An 18,687-nucleotide genomic window follows, 5' to 3' on the forward strand; every position below is an offset into this window, starting at 1 on the left:
GATTTTATGCCTGTTATACCATATATGATCTAAACATATTTACTAATATTTTTGTTGATTGGTCATGATAAATTTAAATAATTTATCACAAAAAAAAATGTATTATAAGAGGACTATCTCAAAGTAACACTGTAATGTATACTATTTGATGCAATTATTTTTTAGAGTACACATTATCGTTTTAATTTTAAATATTTTTATAATATAATCTTATATGAATAATTTTGAAAGTTACCTCTTTAATTTTTTTAGTTAAATATTTGTTATATTGATTTCAGATGTGTTTCAATTTATATATACAGTATATTTGTTAATATTCAAATAAATGACACTAGGGGGAGTAGTAAGATCTACAGTAATCTGTGAATAGATCTCATCTCATATGACTCTTAACAGAAACTATATTTATTCCTAAATGAGTAAAACTTTAGCACCAAAACTACTGAATGCACCTTTAAAGCACAAATAAATGCAAAGGGTTTGGATTTGTACTTTGCATTGAATATCATATATATATATATATATATATATATATATATATATATATATATATATATATATATATATATATATATATATATACAGTACAGTCCAAAAGTTTGGAACCACTAAGATTTTTAATGTTTTTAAAAGAAGTTTTGTCTGCTCACCAAGGCTACATTTATTTAATTAAAAATACAGTAAAAAAACAGTAATATTGTGAAATATTATTACAATTTAAAATAACTGTGTACTATTTAAATATATTTGACAAAGTAATTTATTCCTGTGATGCAAAGCTGAATTTTCAGCATCATTACTCCAGTCTTCAGTGTCACATGATCCTTCAGAAATCATTCTAATATGCTAATCTGCTGCTCAATAAACATTTATGATTATTTTCAATGTTGAAAACAGTTTTGTACTCTTTTTTTTTCAGGATTCCTTGATGAATAGAAAGTTCAAAAGAACAGCATTTATCTGAAATACAAAGCTTCTGTAGCATTATACACTACCGTTCAAAAGTTTGGGGTCAGTAAGAATTTTTATTTTTATTTTTTTGAAAAGAAATTAAAGAAATGAATACTTTTATTCAGCAAGGATGCATTAAATCAATCAAAAGTGGCAGTAAAGACATTTATAATGTTACAAAAGATTAGATTTCAGATAAACACTGTTCTTTTGAACTTTCTATTCATCAAATAATCCTGAAAAAAATATTGTACACAAATATTTTGTACAATTGTACACATTAAATGTTTCTTGAGCAGCAGATCAGCATATTAGAATGATTTCTGAAGGATCATGTGACACTGAAGACTGGAGTAATGATGCTGAAAATTCAGCTTTGCATCACAGGAATAAATTACTTTGTAAAATATATTCAAATAGAAAACAGTTATTTTAAATTGTAATAATATTTCACAATATTACTGTTTTTTACTTGTATTTTTAATTAAATAAATGTAGCCTTGGTGATCAGACGAAACTTCTTTTAAAAACATTAAAAATCTTAGTGGTTCCAAACTTTTGGACTGTACTGTATATGTGTATATGTGTATATTATGTATATATATATATATATATATATATATATATATATATACACACACACACACACACACACACAATGTCCAACAGCATTACTTTGAGGTAGTCCTCCTCTGATAATAAAGTTATTTGTGATAATTTATTTACATTTATCACGACCAATCAACAATAATTCAAGTAGTAAATATGCTTAGATCATATATGGTTTTTCAAAAAAGAAAAAACAAAACAAAAACTACAGTCTGTGTCATTCTTTATTGCAGTATTAACATCATCAAACTGGATTTTTCAATATCACACACAGATTCAACACTGCATGAGTGGCAAGCACTTTCCATGAAAAGGGTACGAAAACAGTCATGAGTTTCCTTTTCAACAAAGATTTATCAAATGGTGTGCTCAACCTTCAGAAAAACCTCAGAATGTCAAACTGAATATATTATTCATACTATATTATAATTCTTTTTAAAATCACCATTTCAAGGGGGCTGTAGAGATATTCAGTGGGTTTAAAGGTACTCATGTGGTAATTTTATGGCAGGTAAAAGTTTATCTAAAATATAAATTCCCATTTCACCGAACATGTTTTCTCCTCTTACTGCTATACAAATGGTTATTGGATCCCAATTTGCACCCTATTCGTGGAAAGTAATAATATTCGCAAACCTTTGCCCATGATTTTTCTTACAGTATAAAATTAATATAATGTTCACAGGTACAACACCCAAATCTCTTAAATGTGTGCCACAGAATGTAAAGTTTGAGTAAAAAACTGAGTAAAGATGCAAATATGATACCAGGAAATAAAAATCAAAAAGTTATGACAAAAGCTCATAGAAAATAAGTATATTGTTACTTAATTTGATCTTCATGCACTTTAATAGTTGTGTAATTGTTTTAACCTAGAATGTCTGAGAAAAAAAAAAAAAAAAAATACAGAATGCTTGATTTCTGTTTGTCAAGTTTCAACAACACTAGATAATGACCTGGCCAACTATACAGATTCTTGGAGTTCATAATTATCCACATAAAATCCAAACTTACATTCACGTTCCCACACTCATCAGTTGGTTTAATAAGACACACGGACGTATTGTGTTGAAATTCAGCTTGTCAAGATCAGTTTCTAGTCAGACTCAGCTTTAGGAAAGTTCCTGAATCAACTTATGTGCAAATCCTGTGTTCTACTGAGCCTCGTGTGCACATACTGGTATATGAATTTATTTGGACACATTCCCTTCATAAATAAAATTACACCGCTGCATCCTTAGTGGCTCAGATGTCAGCAGTTTATGGAGACTCATATATAATGTTCACATATCACAAGCTCAAGGATGGTCATTCTGGAGTGCTGCTGTCCTGCAGTTTTGCTCCGACCCAACTTACCTTCCTTCACGTAGCTTTAGTAATTTCAATAATTTCATTCAGGTGCATGTTTGATCAGGGCTGTAGCTAAACTATGCAGGACAGCAGCACTCCAGGACCAGTGTTAGGACTGTTACACCGTTGTCGCTTGCGAAAACAAAATGGCGGCGTCTTGGGTGGAAACGTAAAGATTAAGGGGTGCTAATATTATAATAAGATCCCTTTACTACATCACAAGGGGAGCGAAATCTGAGCGGCTCGTTTTTTCACATGCTTGCAGAAAAAGGCTTACCAAAACAAAGTTACTGGGTTGTCCCTTTTCATGTTTTCTGGGTTGGTAGATGCACAGGTGACCCGATTATAGCACTTAAACACGGAAAATTTCAGATTTTCATGATATTTCCCCTTTAAGGGTTTTTATATATAAACCCCGCCAGGACAGCCCATCATATTATAAAGTCAGTAAAGTAACACCACCCAGTTTTATGAGTGAACAGCCGATCTGTCTTAAACAATGGCCTAAATGTAAAATAATGAACCCATCTACAGCTACATTTCACTGAAATGAAACTGACCCGATTAAACATCATCTCTGGACCCAAAAACCTACTAAAAATCTACAAGTTTCCACCAGACCGATAGCTGAAGCATGTTCAGCTGGAATCAACATCATAGAACATGCAAACTTGTTATAAAAGTACACCTACTCTGCCCACATATATTTATATCTATATCAATATTTAAGTCTACTGTACATAACAACATATCTCTACTGACCAGTCAGGTACAGCTCTTTTGTTTTCCATTACTTCCAGATGTTTTGCCATATTTCTGTGATGACCTAAATTAATACAAGCCATACAGAATGCATTATATGAAACTATAACTTCACTAGAAGTAATGAATATTAATTTTTTTTCAACCTTGAAAGCTATACCTGATCAGTCTATTTAAATTCTACTTGATTACTGTAATACTTAAAAAGTAGTGTTTGATCAATATTCTGGCCATATTATCTTACAGTTCCAAAGGACAGATTCATAGTGCAACCTGGTGTGGAGCAACAACACCTATATCAGCTCTGGCAGGCACTGGTGAATGCTGTTTCAACGCAAAATGTCTCTTGAAATTTAATATCCAAACACATGGCATGCTCAATGATCACGCTCCGGCTGGCCAATGTCCACGGTGATGTTGATGAAGAGTGGCGCTCTGTCGATAGACACAACCTTGTAGGAACAGGAATTCAAACCATCCTTCATCCACATGTGATGAGTGCGGCGTAACAGTTGCATCCTGTGTTGGGCAAAGTGAAAGCAAAGCGTCAAAGGCCCGTTTACACCTGATATTAAGATGCGTTTTTGTCGACGGGATCACAAGTGGACAACGCTAAATACGCTTCTCTTCATTAGTTATGTTTCCATCCAAAGTTGTGAATTTGTGAAAAAGCACCATTTCCGCTAAATACAGGTGTAAACGGGGTCTAAAACGTTTTGAGCTTGTCCACTTTCGACCACTTCCAGAGGTAGTCAAAAGCGCATTCGACTAGATTGTTTTCATGATGTAAATGCTCGTGTGGTTTAATGTGTTGTGCACTGAGGGATTTATTCTGTATATGCGATTCCATCGTAGTTTGTGTGCATGTCTTCTTATCGGATAAAATGAATAAAAGACTAAATTAAATCTGTTTTTCATATAAAGCGGGTCTCTTCGGAAAATTTGGACTGATCTGCTCGATTCATATGGATTAGTTTTACGATCTTTTTACGAACTTTTTGAAGCATCAAAGTGTTAGTTGCATAGCTGTCAATGGAGGGACAGAAAGCTCTCTGATTTCATTAAAAATATCTTAATTTGTGTTCTGAAGATGAACGAAAGTCTTACAGGTTTGAAACAACATGAGGGTGAGTAATTAATGGCAGAATTTAAATTTTTTGGGGAACTATTCATTTTAGGGCGAGTTATATTTGGAGCAAAGAAATGCTGTTTTACAAACAGAAATCACAGAGAACTTTGCAACATTTTTATGGTATCTGCAAATCATCACTGAATGTTGTAAAACTTGTGAAACAAAGCAATTTAATGATTCAGAGTCAGATTTCATGATACAAAATTAATCATAATACATAAAAGTTGTGGCTTTGATAATCTGGTTTGTTTCTGGTATTTTTGTTTTGGCTTGTAGAACTTCTGAATGACTAGTAACTTAAATTCAATAGCCAAATTTGCTGGTGAATGAAAGTGTTAAGTTAAGTTTTAACCCTGTTTGGCATGTATAACACCACACTATGGCATCAGTGCTCAAGCAGGTGCCATCGAGACTTTTTTCTTGGACAGGAAATATACTTGAACTGTTGTAATAGATTATAATTAGTACAGTACATTTATCTAAACCATAATGTTTTAGTATGATCACCATGTAAGAAACTGGACGTATCAATCTCATTTCCTTAAATCAGTTGTAATTTAACAATGAATGCTCTCAAAAATGTTCCTTACCTTAGTTGTGGTCTATTGCAAGACCAGAATAACACTCTAATACTGCAACATTTATTTCTCATAAACTTCAACTGACCTGTCTTTATTGACTTGATTGCCGCTGTCTCTTTTGTGAAAGACCATGGTGTAGCGTGCCACTTCAGGCGACGGCCGAATTATTGTCATTTTCTGCAGTTGCACCCTGAAAAAACATGGTTCTATTAAAATCAACAATGGGAAGAATATTGCAATGTTCAGAGCAATGTACCACGGCAGTGAACATTTCCCTTCACTCAAACACACTTTCCTCTTCATACAGCATGAAGTACAAATTGGCTTTGCATTTTTTTTCCATGTCCTTTTTTGTGGGTTTTGATGATTAAAAACAAAAATGGATCAAGCCATATTTGTTACACATACATGAAGCCAAACGAGTAAGACAACTCACTTCAAAACTGCTATATGTGTCTATATTTTAGATTCTTTTCAAAATGTTGTCAATAAAAATTTCATTGCAACTAAGAAAGCCTGTTAAGGATGAGCATTTTTGTCATTTTGTCTACTTGAGGAAAAAAAAATAGTCAGTGGATTTTAATCAGTATGTAGTACTTGTGTGAAACTTAATGTGTCCTTCTAAGTTTGTCTTACCTTATCCTCAGGTCATCGTCTTCTCCACCCCAGCCCCAGTAGGAGTTTGGGAAGCCATTCACCTTGTGGAACTGCTCCGTTGTCATGGCTGAAACCCCTCCAAAGTAACCTTTGTATCTGAGTCTGGGAAGTCAATGGCAAAAAGTGATGAAAGTCTTTCAAATATTAAACAAGAACTATAGCATTGTACAAAATAACTTTATATATGTAACAAATAACAAAATAACTTATTAAGAAATTACTTATGCTACATTATAGCTGAATACTAATGGAGACTGGAGAACCACCTTTAAGCATCTCCAAGATGCTTCATCCAAAAATGAATCATTATTTACTCACCCTCATGTCGTTCCAAACCCGTAAGACTTTCGTTCATCTTCAGAACACAAATGAAGATATTTTTGATGAAACCTGAGAGCTTTCGATCCCTCCATTGACAGCTACGCAAATGACACTGATGCTTCAAAAAGTTAGAGATCATAAAACTAATCCATATGAATTGAGCATTTAGTCCAAATTTTCTGGCTTTTTATGATGAACGGATTTAATTTAGTATTTTTTCCACATATCAGTTGTGGTAAACTTGACGTGTGAGAACCGATGAGGTTCATTCTCACGTGTTACGCAGCACGTTTGAGCTTCCGGAAGAGGTTTGTTCTTGCGCATCAAGCAGCGTTGGTTGAGCTTCGGTTTGTTTCCTGATGAATGTTTATTATATAAAGCATATAAAGCGATTGAGTCTCTTCAGAAAGTTTGGACTAAACCGCTCAATTCACATGGATTAGTTTTACAATCTCTTTAACTTTTTGAAGCATCAAAGTGATAGTTGCGTAATCTATGGAGGGACAGAAAGCATCTCAGATTTCATCAAAATGATCTTCATTTGTGTTCTGAAGATGAATGAAAGTTTTATGGGTTTGGAACGACATGAGGATGAGTAATTTTTGGGTGAACTAACCCTTTAATACAACCTACCTGCAAACTACCTTAAAAACTGTGTGCAAGTATATCTGGCAGATCTCGCTAGATAAGTTAATGACCTGGGGTCGGTTGCATAAACTGCTAAGACTAGTCTTACAAGTTGGTCATCATTTTTTCTTTAAGAATGTCTAAGTTTAAGAAGTCAGTTACAAAAAATGTAGATTGGTCAGTTCTAGAAAGCTGCTGTCCTGCAGAGTTTATCTCGAACACTGAAAAAAAACCTAAACTGCCTGTAGCTTTAGTAATCCTGAAGACAATGATTAGCTTGTTCAGGTTTGTTTGGTTAGGGTTGGAGCTAAACTCTGAAGCACAGCAGCTCTCCAGGACCGACGTTGCTCATCCCCAAACTTATTTTTGCACTTGAACGAACAAATGCACACAAAAAAAATTGCAAAATATCCTTGTAAACACAGTCGGTTATGTCTTAAAGGTCCCGTTCTTCGTGATCCCATGTTTCAAACTTTAGTTAGTGTGTAATGTTGTTGTTAGAGTATAAATAAAATCTGTAAAATTTTAAAGCTCAAAGTTCAATGCCAAGCGAGATATTTTATTTAACAGAAGTCGCCTACATCGAACGGCCAGTTTGGACTACATCCCTCTACTTCCTTCTTTAATGACGTCACTAAAACAGTTTTTTGACTAACCTCCGCCCACAGGAATACACAAGAGTTGCGTTTGTAGAGTGTGTTTGTCGCCATGTCGTCGAAACGCTGTTATTTTCATCCCGCAGTCCAATCACCGGGTCTGATTCCGGCTCAAATTGATAGGGTAAAATTACAGACATGTTTACAATAACACTGAGCGCGTGCATCTCCACGTTATGGTAAGAGGCGTGACCTTTCCGGGCAAGGTTCGCTAAACTGCTGTCGAATCACAACACAGGAACCGCTGGCACAATCAGAACTCGTTACGTATTTCTGAAGGAGGGACTTCATAGAACAAGGAAGTCATCAGCCCGTTTTTATGACAGTGGAAACAGCGGTATACAGATAAGTAAATTATGTGAAAAATACTGTGTTTTTTTACACGCGAAACATGAACACATGTTATATTGCACACTATAAACACAATCAAAGCTTCAAAAAATCCACAAAAAGCGGGACCTTTAAGTGAACGTAAACAGTTGACAAAGTAAACACATAACAGTATACTGGATCAGTGCAGCTCCTAAAGTGACAGCAGCCTAAAAAGTCTGCTGTCGTCTCTATAATAACGTTAATCAAACAACAAAAGACAAAGAGAAAATTCACTAACTTATTGACTGAATAATGTTTGTAACTGTATTTGTAATGTATATTTTATTTATAAAGTGCAGTATTATTTTACATTTGATTAAAGTTTCTGTACCTGAATACCTGAAAATCTTAAAACACTGTTTATTTCAGTTGTATTTATTTGTGCGATTGCTAATTGATTACTTGTTCTTTTTTAATTACTGAGTGTTTACTTGTCTTTAATAATGTTTAAAAAAATTTATATTAGTAATGACAATTGTTTACCATAGGCAGAAGTTCCTTGTCTAAGTGTTCTTTAGCCTGTTGATGTTTGTTCATGGTATTCAGCTACAATGAAAATGTTTTAACACAAGACTTATAACATATATCATTTAGTTTTTTCTTTTTACCTTATTGGAATCTATAAGAATCAGAATCGATAATCGGAATAGCCAAAATTCAAAAGATACCCAACCCAACTCATTACAGTGTGGTATTTCTAACCCAAATGTTGTTGGTTCAAGTCCCAGAATGCTCTGTAATGTGCTTGTTAAATGAAGACGCCAATACTCACTTGTACCCAGTGGAATTCCTCCCCACTACTAAGTGTTTAGGCTGTTCCCCACACATGTATAAGTTATGATCATTCTCAGGAACCAGATCAACATCATGGAAGATGAAACAGTCCCAGTTCTGGTCTTTCAGAGCCTCGAGGTAGCCAACATTTAATAACTTTGCCCTGTTAAATGTAGCATCTCCAGCCTACAAGACAAAGAGACATACATTGTACACACAGTTTTAAGATGTTTGCAAACTTTTTGTTGTGACTTCCTTTAGATCACCAGGTCTTTTCCAATACTCATACAGTATTTCATGACTTAAAAGGACCAACAATCTTATTGTGCACTTTAAATTCCAAACATGCATCTCCATTTTGAAACTTTAGGCAAATGTAGAAATACTATATTGTAATTTTTATGTCTTTCTTTCCAGTGTAGCACTAAGTTATGTGGGCACTCCAAACTCTCATTGGCCTGTTAAAGAGTCTTGTTTTGATCACACATACGAAACTCAGTATGTGTCTTTAGCACCATGCCCTAACAGTACACAAAAAGTTATCACCTTGTGGGCAAAAGTTATAACAAAATGTACAAAAATGCTAATAACTTTTGACTATATTAACCTATTGTAATGCGTACTGGTAGAAACTCAGTAGATTCCTTGGGTCAGGCTGAGAACATAGATATCAAATTTGCCATAGTCAGCCATATTATTTTTCGTTAAAAACCTACTTATTTTTTCGAACTCCTCCTAGACAGTTGCTCCGATTTTCACAAAAATCGAACCGTATCATCTTCAGACCATGCCGAAAAAAGTTATGGATTTCAAGTCGATACGTCAAACCATTTCCGTATACCGGAGCGACGAATTTGAGGCATGATGCAAACCGACTCTTGAAACTGTATCTCTGCAATGCTTTGGCATATTGACACCAAACTTTGTACGAGTCACTGTCACCTTACTTTGACCATACCACAACACTTTGGTCACAGCGCCACCTATTGGTTGAAAGTGATGAATCATTAAATCATTATTATTAAAAGGTATTTATGATTTCTCTGTCATTTTGCCTAAATATGTCTTTAATTGACGACTTGTGCCTTCCTTCTGCTTGGCCCCGATAATTGCTGCTTGCAGCTATATTTATCTTTATAGTTATTCTTGGTGTGAATGGGCCTTTAAAGAGTTGTTATTTTAATTAGGAAAACAATTATAAGCTTAACAGAATTACTGACAGAGTTACTGGCAAAACTGGCAGAACTAGAATGGGAACACTGTAAGATTATTTCATGATGAAGAAAACAGGAATTCATTCATTTACCTAACCTTACATTTCCTCAAAATGAAAATTGTACAATGTAGCATACAGTTGCAAGAAAAAGTATGTGAACCCCTTGCAGAATCTGTGAAAATGTGAATAATTTTAATAAAATAAGAGGGATCATACAAAATGCATGTTATTTTTTATTTAGTACTGTCCTGAGTAAGATATTTTACATAAAAGATGTTTGCATTTAGTTCACAAGACAAAAAAAAATAGCTGAATTTATTAAAATAACCCTGTTCATAAGTATGTGAACCATTGGTTTTTATGTTTTGTGATGGTTGTTCATGAGTCTCTTGTTTGTTCTGAGCAGTTAAACTGAGCTCTGTTCTTCAGAAAAATACTCCAGGTCCTGCAGATTCTTCAGTTTTCAAGCATTTTTTGCATATTTGAACCCTTTCCAGCAGTGACTGAATGATTTTGAGATCAGTCTTTTCACACTGAGGACGACTGAGGGACTCAAACACAACTATTAAAAAAGGTTCAAACATTCACTGATGCTCCAGAAGGAAACACGATGCATTAAGAGCATTTACTGCTTTTGCATTCAAATATCAAGGTAAATTGTACTTAATTTTTCTTCCGGGAAACATGCAAGTATCTTCTGTTGCTTCCGAAGGGCAGTACTAAATGAAAAACAATGATATTTAAACAAAATAAGAAAAACTGTGACATCTTCATCCTGTTCAAAAGTTTTCACCCCCCGACTCTTAATGCATCGTGTTTCCTTCTGGAGTATGAAAAGATGAATCTCAAAATCATTCAGTCACTGCTGGAAAGGGTTCAAATATGCAAAAAATGCTTGAAAACTGAAGAATCTGCAGGACCTGGAGGAGTTTATCTTTATCTCAGTTTATCTGCTTAGAACAAACACGCGACTCATGAACAACCATCACAAAACAAACAAACAGTCGTGGATCATCAGGTAACCACACACAGTATTGAGAACCAATGGTTCACATACTTTTGAATAGGGTTATTTTAATAAATTCAACTATTGTTTTGTCTTGTGAACTAAATGCAAACATCTTTTATGTAAAATATCTTACTCAGGACAGTACTAAAAAAATATAACATGCATTTTGTATGATCCCTCTTATTTTATTAAAAGTATTCACATTTTCACAGATTCTGCAAGTGGTTCACATACTTTTTCTTGCAAATGTATTTATATTACCAGCAGCAGCATCAGCTGGTGGTGCTTTTCTCTGCTGTTGTTAAAGGCCTCATATCATGATGTGGAAAGCTGAGTTTAATACGAAAACATTTCAGAACTAAAAACTTCCTCTTCAGTCCAAAAGACAATATGTTGACATTAAGCTGCAAAAACAGACCGTTTTGACTAAACAACACACTATCACATAACTGCCCACATTTACATGAAATTTAGTAGTTAAAAACTTGGCTTACTCAGTCCCAGTGTAATAATGAGACAAATACTGTTGTTAGACACCAGAAAACAATAAACAGTACTATCATTCCAGTTTTTGTATAACTAAAGAACAAAAATAGTATGCTTCCAAATGGACTTTGAGGAAATAGAGTTTTAATATTTTTGGTCATTTCAGTTTGATCGTAACAGGCAGATTGTTTGGTGAATGCGTGTCACAATGTACTGCAGACTTTGCAAACAGACGTATTTAAGGATGGGCCAGTGCAAACTATAATGAACCCCAAAGCAAAGCCATAAGTAAACATTGTTACGCATTTCACATATGAAGAGGGCGTTTATGTTCAAGTCTTAATGGTATAGAACCAATAAATGGACCCATTTAAGGTAAGAAATGGTCATAAAAAGCACCGAAATACTCTAAAAATGACATCAAGAAAGTCATTCTCGAAGCTTCATTGGCAAATCCTAGCAACAAGGATTATATGATATCACTACAAAAACTCTCTAATGGGAGCTAATGGGAGTTTTGCCTACCTGGTGAATGACATAGATGGCGTAGTGAAGCTGCTGCCTCTGTAAGAAAGGGTGAAGGTGGTAGAGGAGGTAGAGCAGGTGCTTCTCTCGGTTTCTGTGAGGGATAAGGATGGCCACACTCTGTCTGGCTGTACAGTCAGAGGGGTTATATTGACCCTCCATGACCTCCTCGTTTTCACTCTCTACCTGATCTATCGTCAGCGAGGGCTCAAATGACAGCTTTAAAGAACCTCCTGTGGAGCGGAAAAAGCAGAAAAAAATAAACACGCATGTAAACGGGACCACAAGTAAGTGAAAGGCCCACATCCCAGGTGCAGTCTTTAAATACAGCACCAGCTGGGGCCCACATTAATTACAGGGCCCCATCTTTGGAAACAAGCCCAAATTAGCAAGCAGCTGTGGAAGGAAAAAAACAGTAATGTGTAAACATTGACATTCACATGGAGGTGGTTGTGAGATTCTCACACATTTCTCTCAGAGTTGCAGTTTCTTGGTTCACACTTGGTTTACCCAGTATTATCAACTCATTTTGCAAAGACCTAAGGTTTCCAAAGTAATAGTTATGTTTAGAAAAAATATTCACCCTCACGTATACCAAATCTGTATCATTTCTTTTATCAATGAAACACGAAATGAGATTCAATGGTGGACAGTAACAAATGCACTTCTACTTCGTTACTGTACTTGTGTAAATTTTTCAAGTATCTGTACTTTAGAAGAGTTTTTATTTTGGGAAACTTTACTTTTACTTCACCACAGTCCAAAGCATATTATCATATTTCATAAAAACATATTGTTTCTCTTTATAATCGAACTGAAGAATTTGACACTCAATCCAAGACATGACAATGTCAACAATGTCCAATTTGTAAAAGAGCAGGGTTTTTTCTTTTTTCTTTTCAAATAACCGGTTGAATCAGTTTGCAAAAATCACACTGAATGATTCATTCATGAATTGAACAGATCTGATTGCATCTGTTCTCGAGTCAACAATGGGAGTTAACAATTCAATTTTGAGTTTGACTGTTGTGTGTGACTGAAAAATAACTCACTAATGCCAAATTATAGTAATTGTTGTAAACAAAAATCATATTTAGGTCATGACTATCAGTTATTTGTAAACTAAATCTGCTGTTAAATGATGAGCTGTGAAAATAAATCTGCACTGTTTATCCTTTTGATCTTCTAAAAAAAAAAAAAAAAAAAATTCACAAAACCTTTCACTGAAGTAAAACAATTGAAAGAGGGCGAAAATCTCATTATGAAATAAATGTTTTTCTCCAATGAATGTTGGCCACAATTATTGGCACCCCTAAAAATTATTATGAGTAAAATATCTCTGAAGTATATTCCAATTCATATTTATGTTTTTTAGCACACCAGGGTGACTAGGAGCATGACATTTTTCAGCCATGACTTCCTGTTCCACAGGAGTACAAACATGAGGAAACACAAAAGGCCAAATTCCCCTTAATCATTCATCACAAGGAGTAAAACCAAAGAATATAGTTCTGATGTGCAGCAAAAGATTGTTGAGCTTCACAAAATAGAAAGTGGCTGTAAGAAAATAGCTAAAGCATTGAAAATCCCCATTTCCACCATCAGGACAATAATAAAGAAGTTCCAATCAACTACAGATGATACAAATCTGCCTGGAAGAGGACCTGTGTCTAAATCGTCCTGATGAGGATGATGAAAAGGAAAAGAGGAGGGAAGTTTGAGTGGCAAAAGACTCTCCAGTGATCACAGCTGGAGAATTGCAGAGATTAGTTGAGTCTTGAGTCTCAGAAAGCGTAAAAAAAAAAAAAAAGAAATCAAACAGCACCTACAAGTTGTTCGGGAGGTTTTCAAGAAAAATCCTCTGCTCTCATCCAGAAACAATCTCCTGTATATTCAGTTGTCAGACACGACTGAAACTTCAAAAGGGACCGGCTTCTATGGTCAGATGAAACTAAAAATAATATTTAAAAAAAAAAGATCATTTTGGCAGCAAACCCACCAGATGGATTTGGTGCACACAGGGATAATAAAGTACCCCATGTCAACAGTTAAATATACTGCTGTATCTTTAATGTTGTATTTTATTTTTATTTTTTTTGCTGGAGGTCCTGAACATCTTGTTCAGATACATGGTAACATGAATTCTATCAAACACTAACAGATAAAAATCAAAACCTGACCACTTCTGCTAGAAATCTTATAATGGGCCGTGGTTGGATCTTCCATCAGGACAATGATCAAAAACAAACAAAAATGTGTCACTGAGCACAAAATGAAGCTTCTGCCATGGCAATCCCAGTTCCCTGACCTGAATCCTATAGAAAATGAGTGGAGTGAACTGAAGAGAAGAAGCACCAACATGGAGCTGGGAATCTGAAGGATTTGGAGAGATTCTGTATGAAGGAATGGTCTCTGATCTCTTGTCAGGTGTTCTCCAAACTCATCAGGCATTATAGGTGAAGACTCAGAGCTGTTATCTTGGCAAAAGGAGGTTGCAATAATTGAGTGCCAATAATTGTGGCCAACGTGAACTAGAGAGAAACATTTATTTCATGAGATTTTTCCCCCATTTTCAATTGTTTTACTTCGATGAAAGGATAGAATTTTGTGAATTTTCTGAATGAAAGAACAAAAGGATAAACAATGCAGATGGTACTGAAGGATGATGATAAATAATTGTCAATTAATAATCATGTTTTAACAATCAGTAACTTTAATAATTAAAAATCAAGTACTTTTCAGAACTTATACTTTTACTGGAGTGATATTTTATTATGGCAACTGTATCTATACTCAAGTAGTTGATTTGTGTACTTCGTTCACCACTGTTGAGATGGTGTGGAAAAAAAAAGCTAGGTTACTCTTTATTTTAGTGCCATAGTTACATTGTAATTATGCAAATAAGTACTGAGTACTATTAATTAACTACCTGTACTTACTATAGAGTTACAGTTAGGGTTAGGGTTTGGTTTAGGGTTAGTTACTTGTAATTATGCATAATTTACTGTTATTACTATATTAAGCACATGTAGTAACATGTAACTACAGCACCGTGTTACCAAAAGCTAATCTTCTTTTTCCCATTCAAGGAAAGCAGATGGTAATTTACACTGCCAAGTTCCAAAAAGCAACAAAAATGTAGTATCATGAAGTTATGATATCGTTTGGTTTGTTTGGCAAAGTGCTCCAGAGTTATTTATTTGAAAGAGTAACAAGACCACTTCTTCAAGGAGGTCTCGGTACGCTTGTTTGGTGCGCACCCAGGTGCGACTGCTGCATTCACACCTGCCCAAATGAACCGCACCAAGGGGGACCACGAATTCTAGTGCAATTCATCCGAACTAAATGAGGCAGGTGTGAAAGCAGCCTTAATTCGAACAGCACCAGAGGGGTTGTTTTTGAAGCGGACCTAGATCAACCTTTTCAAGGGTGTCGGTCTGTTTGTTGGTGTGCACCAAGGTTTGGATGGAAGCGTTCACACTTATTCAAATGAACCGCACCTAACAGAACAATCGCACCAGAGTTTGTTTTAATCGAACCAAACCTGCCAAGTGTGAACACACCCTCAGTCAAGATTAACCCACAAGAAAATTATTAAAGACAAAATCAGAGCACACTCACGGAGCAGCGGTGAATGCTCTGGGCAGCTCTGTTTGGGTAACTGTTCCTCCACATGCTCCTCCACACGCTCCTCTATGCTCTGCATCATTTCTGATTCCAGCTCCAACTGACGAAACCCGCCACCACTCCTAACGTCGCCAAGACGATTTAATTGCTCCTGGGCAGTTTTAATGCTGTCATCACTTGAGAATGTTGCTATCCATGCTACAACGCAAAGGCACAACAACAGAAGAAACAGATACTTCCCCTTCCTCATTAACTTAGACATGAAAGGAAAGATTCCCATGACTGAAATTTAGATTGAGGTGAAATCCAGAGAAAAGCAACCAAGAGACATCTGAGCATCTGCTTGAAGTTAAACAGTCACTCTTAAAGTTGGCAAGAGTTCCTCCAAAAGTCTCTTTCATCTGTTTTTTTGTTCATTTTTTCATCTGAAGAGGAAAAATACTTCAGCTGAAGTAACTGTTGTGACAAAAAAAAAAAAGTATTAGAAAGGTTGATATGATTTGCAGCAAGACAAACTGAATGTTTTCTTGACCATATAACCATATATTAAAGGTGCAGTACGTAAGAATTCTGTCCGCTAGAGACCTATTCAAAACAAAGGCGGAATCTTGGGACATGTGGTCTCTAACTCAACAAACAGTGCAAAAAAATCGTGATAGGACTGTGATTATTAACGTTACTGTAGTATGAAGCAGAGCAGGAGCGAGTGTTGCAGGAGCTGAACGAGGCCGCTGGAGCGATTGCGCAACACACGCAGAACTTTTATTATGACACAGTCGCCGGCGCTGCTTCCGCTTATTCCGCTTATCCGAGTATGAGGTAACGCAGCTCTGTTTATCACATTAGATACATTTGAGAGTGTTGAAAATGATGTTATAACGTTACTCTGTGCGTTCACTCGGCGGCTGCTGTGAGACACTGTTACACACTGCAGTAAGATAGATCGATTTTAGAATATCATATTAAATGCTGGATGGCTTGTGTTGATAAATGGCATGCAATTAATTTTAAAACATTCTGTATGATGGAGAAAATGCAGTATTACTGTTACTAAAAATAAAGCTGCATCTGATTATGCTATGTTAGCTACTTCACAAAATAGTGTTTTTCTCTGAGGCATGGTAAAGCATGGTACTCGCAAAAAAAATCAAGAAAATTAGATTTAACCAATAAGACTAAACGTGTTGAGCTATATAACAATAATTAGTTTTCTGTCTATAAATATATCAAAACAGTTGTTCCCTTGTCTATTAAAACATGTAATATATTTAAGCGTCTTTGGTGTTTTCATGGTTTCTACAAAATAAAACCGGAAACCGAGGGTAACGCGGGTATGACGCAATTGACAGGCGACTCCTCACACGTCCCGGAGCCTTGGTTAAAATTGCAATTTTCTCATGATTTACAAATAGTTGCAAACGTTTGGGATATTGTAAGTACTCAAATGAACAAAATATATAACACTGGCCTAGTGGCTTTTGGATATTTTACTGCAAAAAAATATTACATATTGCACCTTTAACTGAAAGAATACATAAATTAAACAAGCATTTGTCACACGGCAGTACAATTGAAATGCAAAAAACACTAAAAAGTTGAGAATGAACAAAAAGTAATCTTAGCACATAGACTACTCAATGCACTATGACAAATCGAGTGAGCAAAATGTAAAGTAAATCTATCTGTAGATTTCTGCATACTTACTTTATTTTTTGGCATTCACTTCATGAGCCACACCTGGGATGCATGTGTTACCTGTTAGTCACATTCCACAGGTTGATCCACAATACTGTACTTTTCCTTCTCACACAGCTTCTGTCACCTCCACCCTCCTCTACCCTTACTTCTCAAGTTTCATGTTGACATACTTCAATGGTTTAGGTCTACTGTGTGCATTTCATCATCTCTTTGCTTTGTAAAAGGACCTTCTCTTGTCCTTGCCACGTCAAACAATTGATACATTTTATTGTGAGCTAGCTGTATGCCCTACACTCTAAATATGTTGCTTTTTGTTTTACAATTTACCTAATCGAAAGAAATATTGTATTTCATAGCTGGTTGGGGGTCTAACTGTAGTATTGCATTATTGTGATAACCCTTAAACACTTAAATAATTCGACATCGGTTCATCATTCCTTAAAATTAGCATTTCAAGTGACAGCTGACATTAGCAAGTCAAGTGCTTCGTCTTCATCATTTTAAAAATAATTTATTTTGTGTCCTGAAACATCTGTATGAACAGAAATTTAGGAAAAAATGGGTTTGTAGTACTTGTTTTTTTAATTTCTTTGATACAGAATCGCTTATGAAACACGTTCACATAACGAAGACGACCGTATTTCCATTTTAGTTAGAAATGTCAGTTTGTTATGATACTGTTTGACAGCATGATTCAGGATGGTCGCACATTCGACAAAAAAAATTGCGGTAAACCAACCGTTCACATGCTAGTTGCTGTCTTGGTACGCACGTATTTTTAAACAAACACACAGGAAAAAAATAAAGTAGAAACTAAATAAAGGTTAAAAAGACTTACTGTAGTGAAAGCAGCAGCAGCACCCTCAGCTCAAGACCATACTGTACTGAAACAGCATTTCCGCAAATACAGACGCTGAAGGGACGTCATTGGCTGGAGTCACACTGACACAGAGGCGGGGTAACATCGCAACACCTGCTGGCAGATGCCGAAACTACAACCAAAGGCAAACAGCTATAGATGAAGGGTCACCATAAGACATGTTCCTTTATTGGGAGTGACCACTTTCCAATAATATGCTCAATAAACGTTGAAATAGATATTCAAGAAAGGCCTAGACATAAGAAATGGGATTTTACAAAAGCTGACTGGTAAAAATTTATAGAAATATGTAGTGAATCAGCAGATTTAATTGTAATGGAAGGTGATATTGAGAAATGTGCATCTGAAGTATCATAATTAATATTAAATGCTGCTTTGAACAGCATACCATTCAAGACAGTTGGAGGGAAAAGGAAAATGGTTCCATGGTGGAATGATAAGTGTACAGAAATTA

General features: G+C 35.4%; 1 protein-coding gene across 2 annotated transcripts; it reads right to left on the reverse strand.

Moving 5' to 3' along the window:
* Window positions 1-1,766: 1,766 nt before the first annotated feature.
* b4galt4 (UDP-Gal:betaGlcNAc beta 1,4- galactosyltransferase, polypeptide 4) lies at window positions 1,767-18,326 on the reverse strand. 2 transcript variants are annotated; one of them, XM_048189725.1, is made up of 8 exons: window positions 18,192-18,260; window positions 17,360-17,410; window positions 15,650-16,111; window positions 12,029-12,261; window positions 8,791-8,978; window positions 6,022-6,144; window positions 5,471-5,575; window positions 1,767-4,191 (listed from the first exon to the last, which is right to left on the reverse strand). In XM_048189725.1, the coding sequence occupies exons 3-8, from the start codon at window positions 15,933-15,935 to the stop codon at window positions 4,050-4,052; spliced, it is 1,077 nt and encodes a 358-aa protein (XP_048045682.1). In that variant the 5' UTR covers window positions 15,936-16,111; window positions 17,360-17,410; window positions 18,192-18,260; the 3' UTR covers window positions 1,767-4,049. The 2 variants fall into 2 exon arrangements, with proteins under 2 accessions (XP_048045682.1, XP_048045681.1); XM_048189724.1 differs by lacking the exon at window positions 17,360-17,410 and having other exon boundaries at window positions 18,192-18,326.
* Between the last annotated feature and the right edge of the window lie 361 nt (window positions 18,327-18,687).

This window comes from Megalobrama amblycephala, linkage group LG4, assembly GCF_018812025.1.
Source record: "Megalobrama amblycephala isolate DHTTF-2021 linkage group LG4, ASM1881202v1, whole genome shotgun sequence".
Taxonomy (NCBI): Eukaryota; Metazoa; Chordata; class Actinopteri; order Cypriniformes; family Xenocyprididae; genus Megalobrama; species Megalobrama amblycephala.

Excerpts from the sequence above, each read along its gene's own strand:
- b4galt4 (XM_048189724.1), bottom strand. The coding sequence starts at position 15,935 with ATGGGAATCTTTCCTTTCATGTCTAAGTTAATGAGGAAGGGGAAGTAT. Across the intron at positions 8,979-12,028 it reads CCATCTATGTCATTCACCAG|GCTGGAGATGCTACATTTAA; the intron begins GTAGGCAAAACT and ends TTTGTCTTGTAG. Across the intron at positions 4,192-5,470 it reads AATCAAGTCAATAAAGACAG|GATGCAACTGTTACGCCGCA; the intron begins GTCAGTTGAAGT and ends TGCCCAACACAG.